The sequence below is a fragment of the Canis lupus genome, chromosome 20 (genome assembly GCF_011100685.1).
Source record: "Canis lupus familiaris isolate Mischka breed German Shepherd chromosome 20, alternate assembly UU_Cfam_GSD_1.0, whole genome shotgun sequence".
Taxonomy (NCBI): Eukaryota; Metazoa; Chordata; class Mammalia; order Carnivora; family Canidae; genus Canis; species Canis lupus.
In genome coordinates, this window is record NC_049241.1 from 47,987,791 (window position 1) to 47,996,802 (window position 9,012).

The following is a 9,012-nucleotide window of genomic DNA, read 5'->3' on the forward strand; positions in this document are numbered from 1 at the left end:
CCTACACGAGGCAGAAGAACAGAATGGTACTCTTTAATTTTCATACAGAAATGTGACATGCTATAACTTTTGGGGGAAAAAATCTGAACAGCTGTAAGTATTAAAAATATAGATATGTCTTATTTATCTCTGGGTTTCTCTATCTCAGCACTATTGACATTCCAGTCCAGATCAGTCTCTGTGCTAAGGTTTGTCCTGGGCATTGTAAGATGTTTAGAGCATCCCTGGCCTCTAGTGACATCTTCCCTATCTGACAGCCTAAAATGTCTCTGGACATTGCTCAATGTCCCTGGAGGACAATATTGCTCCCAAAGGAAATGAGCATTTTAACTCAGTCTCAAAATATTTTTATATAATTGATATAACAACAATTATATAATATAACAACAATTTAATGATAAAGGCTATGAAAAAATCCCTAAAAGTGTAAATGATGCAGCCACACCCTAAAATATTATGCAATCACTGAAAGAATGAATAGCATTATACTAGATGATGGAATCAAGTGTACATGGTGGTGTTGAGGGAGACAAGCTATATAAAAAAGACTGCACCAGAGCATAAAGACAATTTACCATATGCATAAGATTATCTTCCGAATGGTGGGCTCAGGTGACATGACTTTGAAAAAGATCTAATCACAAAAGGCCAAAATGTATAATAAGGAATAACAAAAATGTGGAGACAGGTTGAAAATAGGTATAAAAGGTGATTTATTAATTCAAATGATGCAGAAGAACTTTCTACATTTAATCAAGAGGGTGGAGGAAAATGAGCGAATGGATGGTTGGTTTGAGCCCACAAAATGTGTTAACTTTCCTACTACCTCTAATACATCTGCACATACAAAAGGACCTGTATGGCAAACAGCAAAGTTGTTAGAAAAACTCCAACTGTTATGTTTGAAAAAATACAGTCAAAAGCAGGAATATAATCACTCCATATCCACCAAAGAAAAGCATAGAATTGGCACAATTTGCAATAGAGAAAGCAAACATTGAAGAAACCCACAAATATACATCATCCTTACCAGTATGGAAATAATTGCAATGTAAAGCTTTTTTAGTATATTTTTCCCTTATTAAATTAAAAAAATTAATTGGAATACCCAGCATGAAAAAGGACACTGTGAAATGTGTGTCTCATGATCCATTGGTCTGGATCTTTCTCATCAATATGGGAACATACTTGAATTTTCCTGGCTTAAAAAGCATAAAAAGAATGCCTTCTCTTGACTGCATATCCCTCATAGCTAATACTTAATATCTCTTTTCCCCTCAATTGCAAAGATTCTTGAACTTGTGTTCTACCTTTTACTTTCTGCCAGTCATCATCACGCTTCCATCACAGCTAGTTAATCCTCAACAATCTCCTATGCATGGCTGATTTCTTGTTTACTTTTCTTTTTAAGATCATAAATATATTAATCAACCAAACCAACAACCACAGTGATGTCCTGGTGCTGGGCTTAGGCTGGACTGGCACTCAGATAGCTCCAGGTAAATATTCCCACCCTTTTATTCTCTCTGACCCTTTCCTGCAGTACCTGATTGGTTTTTGGACTCACCAGCGTGGGAGTCTCTGTGGGGAAGTATAAATATCTCACTTGATGATTGATGATGGAGATTGAAGCTGTGTTCTCAAATAATCTGGCAGGAGTCTCCTATCCAGACTTAGGACTCCAGAAAACGTACCCGTATCCCACTTAACCTAAGGTTGTATCTGCTAAGGGGCAACAGCAGAAGAGATATTTACAGCTTCTCTTCTGCTCCTTAGGCATATTTCCCTCCTGTTACTCCAACCTCTGAGCACATCATCCCCCGTGGGACATTGCACCATACAGATAGGATTTTTTTTCCCTGTAGTTTCTCAGTTCTCAAGAGACCAGCATAAGAGACAGGCAAATCCAGTACTTATTCTTCCTTGAACTCATCTGAGACAAGGAAGACTCATAATAAGCAATTTATATAATGTGTTCAAAATAGAAGTGTCCATTGGACCAGCAATACAGGCATCATTGCTGACAATACATGGCAGGAATCATGGATGAGACAGGGGAAGGGAATAGGGGGGATAAGATGGTTCCAGTGAAATTACAACATAAAAGCGTCTGCAGTGAACTTTTTAAGGTGGTGTTTTTGAACATGTTCTTTATTTACAGAAAGCCCATGCCTATGCAGGTAGCTATTCCCTTGCAACAGCACTTCTTGAGGCATACATTTATCAGCATCTTCTCTCACATTGAGTATTCACATATAAAATTGTATTTAATATGAAAAAAGGAGTATGCAAACTAGCTTTACTTTGTAATACATCATTATCAAGAGGTGTGGAAACAATGGAGACATTTCTGAGGTAGAAGAAAAAACTCAGCCAAGTCACTTCACTGGTGATAATCACTGCTTTACTCACAGGAAGGAACTATATTGTAAGCTATTTACATGTACTGATGACCACTGTCTGCCACCCTAGGAGGATGGATACTGCTGTCCCCACGACCTGAGTAAGGATATTCACATTTGGAATGGATTGGTTATCTCTCCCAGGTTTAAGCAGCTTATACGTGGTACATCTGACATTCAAAACCTGCCGTTCTGATTCCAAAAGTTTTGCATTTAAAACCATTCAGAAAAGAATTTCATTTTTAAAAATCCCCTTCTGTTGTTGCACATTGTATATTTATGCTGCAAATTGTAGGTTTATTCCCTTTGAGCATTTTTAGAGGGGTATAGAATCAGTAGAATGTCTTGACATCATAAATACCACTCCTTTCTTGTCTGAATACATGGTTTGTTCCCTGCTTTGTTAATTATTCTAGGCATCAGGGGATGTGTACTGGGACTGGAATGCTGCCAGAACCAGGGAAGCTTTCTGCTCATCACAGTCTCTAAGGGACTGCCTGAGATTATTAGATCTCCTTTTTATTCCTTGTGTCCATTTCTTTCCTCTCTGTGTTTTTGGAACCACTTTTTTATGTTTCTTTAAATACAGGATTACAAGATTATCATTTTATTTTTTTAAGATTTTTTTAATAATGAATTTATTTTTTATTGGTGTTCAATTTGCCAACTTACAGAATAACACCCAGTGCTCATCCCGTCAAGTGCCCCCCTCAGTGCCCGCCACCCAGCATTCGAGAGAGAGAGAGAGAGAGAGAGAAAGAGAATGAGGCAGAGACAGGCAGAGGGAGAAGCAGGCTCTATGCAGGGAACCTGATGTGGGACTCGTTCCCGGGACTCCAGGATCACACCCTGGGCTGAAGGTGGCACTAAACTGCTGAGCCACCTGGCTGCCCAAGTTATCATTTTAAAATGGAACCCAGTATTTCCATGTTCATGAGAGGCTTACCAAGTGCAATTTAGGTATTTATACACATTCTTCAGAGTAAAGGTAATCAGATGTTGATAGTTTGCCGTGTATCATTTCTTTCAAAATTATTGTTGACTGGGGGTGAAAAAAGCATGATAGTAACACCATGCCAGGAGGCCAGAGTACACATCCAGTGTGGATGTGGTTGTGTGTGCAAATGCATGTATGTGTGTGTACGTGCATGTGTATGTGTGTGACTGCATGAGAATCCTCAGGGCAAAGGTAACCAAGTTCCAAATACTCCAATATGTGACCCTTAAATGCCAGAATGTTAACCAACAGATGGAAATAAGGAAGGAATTCATCTGCTGAAGGGGGAAGCAAGGTCATTCATGTGTCAGTATCAAGGTTACCCAAAAGAGATACTTCATGACTGGGGCAGCCTGAGGGTTTCTATGGTAATTGTGTCCCACACCTCAGCGTGTGTTTACTCAATATGGTTGTTTTTGGAATGCATGCTTTAGAAATAGAAAAAAAAAAGTAATGTCAGGCACTTGTTCTACAAAGATGCTACTGTGTTTCTTAACTGGTCTCCTAATTTTACTCTGTGGTTCAGGTGAGTGTCCAGAAAGCCCACCATAGCCCCTGTAAACACTAATTAGCAAGTACATATCTCCCAGTGGAGTCTACATGAAAAGACAAATTTGAACGAACAGATGGACCTGGTATGTTCTTAGTGTCAGGACGACCATAAATATGACGAAGCGAAATTTCCAAATACTCATTTTGTTACTACACAAAATATTTCTTTATTTCTTTTTTTTACATCACAGTTCATGCTGTGCATGTATTTATTGAAGCATGGAACATTAGTGTCTACACTGGGGAATTTATTCATTCATTGAGGTGAGGGGTATTTTTTTTTTGTTATATCACCAAATTATCTTCCTGTCTCTACTTGAAAACTTCTAATTCTTCCTACCAGATGACTCTTCTTATTGTTACACAAAATAACTCCCTTTTCCTAATATTTGTCACAAATGCTAAGGGATAGTGAATGAGCAGTATCAGTATCATCCATTTTGTTCCTCTTTTTTCTCAGAAATCCTTCCCCCTGCTTGACCAGAGGATGTTTCACACAAGAGCTGGACATCTTCCTGGTCATGTGGTTCAAGGTCACCAGTTCTTCTGCACAAATATGCATGTCCTTCAAGTTCTTCAGTGACCTGAAGGGAGTCCACATATAGTCACTTGTTCATAAAGTCATGGGAATTAAGCTTGAATAAGAGAATGATCATGACTTCCCTCCTCATTTGTAGATCATATGCCACAGATAAAAAGCAGCACATGTTCTAATTGCCTCATGGATGTTTACTTGAATTATTGTGTCAGTCAGATCTTGCTGTGTAACAGGTTGTCCTTGGCAAGCAGGATATCATCATGGTGTGGGTGGCCAAGCACAATGGTCAAGAAAGAATTCTTGACACTTTTTTTTGGTACAAATGGTGCTTTTATTATAGCATGGGGACAGGACCTGTTGGCAGAAATTGCTTTCCCTGGGATTTTGAGAAGTGACTGATTCTATACTTTCAAGTTTGTGGAGGGAGGTTGATAAAGATAATGTATGTTTCTAAGGAATTAAAGGAGATACCCTAAAATGAAGAGACAGAGTGCACATGAGTTTCCATTTGTGCATAAATTAAGACTGCATAATTTAATTTAAGACTGCTCATTAAAGAGTGGTCCATTAATGTCTCCTGGGAGCCTGTGAGAAATGCAGAATAGAATCTCTGGGCCACTCAAAACCTGTGATCAGATTCTGCTTTTATAGTGGGATCCATGTGGATTCACAGGCACATTGATCCTGGTCCAGGTGGGTTTCTCACCTTTTATGGTTGACATTTGTGGCAGGATAATAATATTTTAGAGGTGCTTTCCTTTGGATTGTAGGTGTTCAGCAGCATCCCTTCAGACATCGCCTGATGTCCCTTGGGGCAAATTCATTTCTTGTTGAAAACCACTGACCCAGAGCTTGAGAACTAGAAGTATCCTGACAGAAAAATACTCAAGTCCAATCACATAGTCATATATTAAATGTAGACATTTAGACAGTGCCAAGCACCATTTCTACAATAGAGTTCAAAAGTGTGCATCCTCAGAGATAACATGTTTATAAATACTGAATCAAACAATCCCTAGAGATGCAAGCTCACATAATACATAGAAAGATCTAAACACTCCTGTTCTTATTGTCAACCATTTTATTTTTTTAAAAAAAATATTGATTTATTTGAGACAGAGCACATATGAGCAGAGGGGAGGGGCAGAGGGAGAGGGAGAAGCAGACTCCCCACTGTCAGAGAGTCCAATGTGGGGTTCCATTCCAGGACCCTCAGATCATGACCTGAGGAAAAGGTAGATGCTTAACCAACTGAGCCACCTAGGTACCCCTTCAACATTCAAGTTCACCCATTCAAGTTTTATAACAAGGGGATAAAGGACAGTTTTAATTCTTGGTAAAGTAAGAAATTCCTAATTATAATAGCAAATGTGTCTTGAAGTCAATGCGTATAGTGGCCAAGCTTTATTATCAGAAGAACCCACTTCTCCACCTTACTGAAAAGAAGAATAGATCCTGTCTGGAGATAGCAGGGCTGGGTCTCCACCACATGTCAATGCTTTGAAGATAAAAAGACCTAATCCAGCCAAGTTCTTGGGTCTTAGACTTGGAGAAAATTATAACTCAGAGTTGGGATAAGGTACTAGGAGATTCACACATGGAAGTCACGGCCAGGAAAAATGAGTTAAAAAAGTAAAACAAAACTAGATTCACTTGACCTTTAACCTAGTCTTTTGGGACCTGAGATTCATTAGGAAAACGTCCCTTTTGCCCAGAGGACTTTCACTTGGGAATCGTGTGCTTAGAAGTTGAAGTCACAAGAAGGAAATGTGCCTAATGAGCAGATACAGGGAGCTGTAATATGTCCTCATCTCCTGTACCTCAGCCCCTATAACCTTGGACAGTAAGGGCCATGCTTCTCATCTCTTTGTTTCAAGTCCTATTTCTACTGAGGGCCAATGCTTCACTCCTTCCTTCTGCCTTGGCTGAGGACAGACCTTTAGTCCCTATGATCTGCCATGCAGGGAGGAAGTCAGACTTCCACAAGGTGACCTTCTTCTCAAACACCCAGTCAGGTGAGTTCAACATGCCAGTGGACTGTGGATGAGAGGGTCAGTGAGAATGGAAGCCGAAAACATGGTCCTGAGAGCCAATTCAACTTAGCCCAGAACCAGTAATCACTGCGTTGTTGTTTGTCTTGATTAAGTAGCTAATTCATCTATTCAGTGCTGGTGTCAATTTCACAGAGTGCCTGCTGCTCACACTTTTATTTTATTTTATTTTATTTTATTTTATTTTATTTTACTTTGGATCATTTGTTTTTTTTTTATATTTTTTATTTGAGTTCGATTTGCCAACATATAGTATAACACCCAGTGTTCATCCTGGCAAGTGCCTCCCTGAGTGCCTGTCACCCAGTCACCCCATCCCCCAGCCCACCTCCCCTTCCACTACCCCCTGTTTGTTTCCCAGGGTTAGGTGTCTCTCATGTTTTGTCACTCTTTCAGATATTTCCCACTTATTTTCTCTCCTTTCCCCTATAATCCCTTTCACTATTTTTTATATTCCCCGTATGAGTGAAACCATATAATGTTTGTCCTTCTCTAACTGACTGACTTCCATCAGCATAGCTCACACTTTTAAAAGTCTCTCATATTCTTTATCATTAAGTTGCGATTATACCAATGTTAGAAAAAGTAAGTTGAGATTTTTAAGCTCAATGTGTAATTCTAATTGGGTGGGATTTTATCCTCTGGGGGTCATTGATAACTGTCTGGAGCCAGCTTTGCCTCCACACTACTTATATATTCCTTCTCCATCACTGCAGACTTTCTGTTCTTTAGTACCCTATGCTCTTTGCTTACATAATACCTGAAACATAGTCAGCACTCAGTTTATATTCCTGAAATATATAAAGAATTTCTCAGTGAAACTATAAAAATATGGTGTTTTAAGAAATAAGCCATTTGAAAAAACATATCCGATGTGACACAGCCAATCCCCTAAAGAGGACCATATCCATATACTATATATATATATATATATAAAGTAACATTTCAAATCTGTGAGTAATGCAAGTTTGTGTGAAAATCGGTCATGCTATTTCTCTTTCGCAGAAGTCACTTCCATCCACCAAATGGAACGAGGAAATGATACACAAATTTCAGAATTCCTTCTTCTGGGATTATTAGAAGAACCAGAACTGCAGCCCCTCCTATTTGGGCTTTTCCTCTCCATGTACCTCATCACTGTCTTTGGAAACTTGCTCATCATCTTGGCTGTTGGTTCTGACTCTCACCTCCACACCCCTATGTACTTTTTCCTTGCCAACCTGTCTTTTGTAGACATCTGTTTCACTTCCACCACCATCCCCAAGATGCTTCAGAACACCCAGACTCAGAGCAAAGTCATCACCTATAAGGGTTGCATTATGCAGATTTATTTTCTCATAGTCTTTGCCGTGTTGGATGTCCTTCTCTTGAGTGTGATGGCCTATGACCGCTATGTGGCCATCTGTTACCCTCTGCACTACACGGTCATCATGAATCCCCGGCTCTGTGGTCTGCTTGTTCTGGTGTCCTGGATCATGTGTATCTTGAACTCCTTGTTACAAAGTTTAATGATGTTGCGGCTTTCCTTCTGTACACACTTCCAAATCCCCCACTTTTTCTGTGAACTCAATCAGATGATCCAACTTGCCTGTTCTGACACTTTTCTTAATAACTTGGTGATGTATTTTGCAGCTGTCTTGCTGGCTGGTGGTCCCTTCATTGGGATCCTTTACTCTTACTCTAAGATAGTTTCCTCCATACTTGGGATCTCATCAGCTCAGGGAAAGTATAAAGCATTTTCCACCTGTGCATCCCACCTCTCGGTTGTCTGTTTATTTTATTGTACGATGCTTGGTGTGTACCTTAGCTCTGCTGCTACCCACAGCTCTCACTCAAGTGCAGTGGCCTCGGTGATGTACACAGTGATCACACCCATGCTGAATCCCTTCATCTACAGCCTGAGGAACAGAGACATAAAGAGGGCTCTGAAAACATTCTTTGTGAAGGAGACTCCACGTGGCCAATTGTCAAAAGACTGAAGAAGTGGCTGAGACTTCAGAGATCAAAGCCTCTGGGTCAGAAATGAATTTTATTCATATTGTATGACAAGTATTCCTCTTTCTGTTTATTTCCTTGTCTTCAACTTCTCTATGCCATGTATGTAATTCTATTAAGCTCTGCTCTCTCTGATATACTAGTGTTTTCCTTTGTATTTTCCACTTTCTGAAATGTATTTCCAACTATGGATCTGGAATATTTGGAAATTTCATTTACCTGAGACAACAGACATTTTTATAAGTTTTTAAAATTTATTTGTGTATGTGAGAGAGAGAACACTGATAGCGAGATGGGCAGAGGGAGGGAAAGGGACAAGCAAACTCCCTGCTGAGCATGGAGAAGGACTTAATTCCAGGACCCCGAGATCATGATATGAGGCAAAGTCAGATGCTTAACTGATCTAGCCACCCAGGTCACCCAACATAGATTTTCTTTTAAGAATGAAAGGGAGACAGAACATAAAGACTCCTAACT

The 9,012-nt window shown here is 39.6% G+C and overlaps 1 protein-coding gene across 1 annotated transcript; it reads left to right on the top strand.

The window, feature by feature from the left end:
* Positions 1-7,565: 7,565 nt before the first annotated feature.
* OR7A55 (olfactory receptor family 7 subfamily A member 55) lies at positions 7,566-8,519 on the top strand. The gene is given in 1 exon segment (NM_001388667.1): positions 7,566-8,519. A coding segment is annotated over 1 exon segment (954 nt).
* Positions 8,520-9,012: the final 493 nt, after the last annotated feature.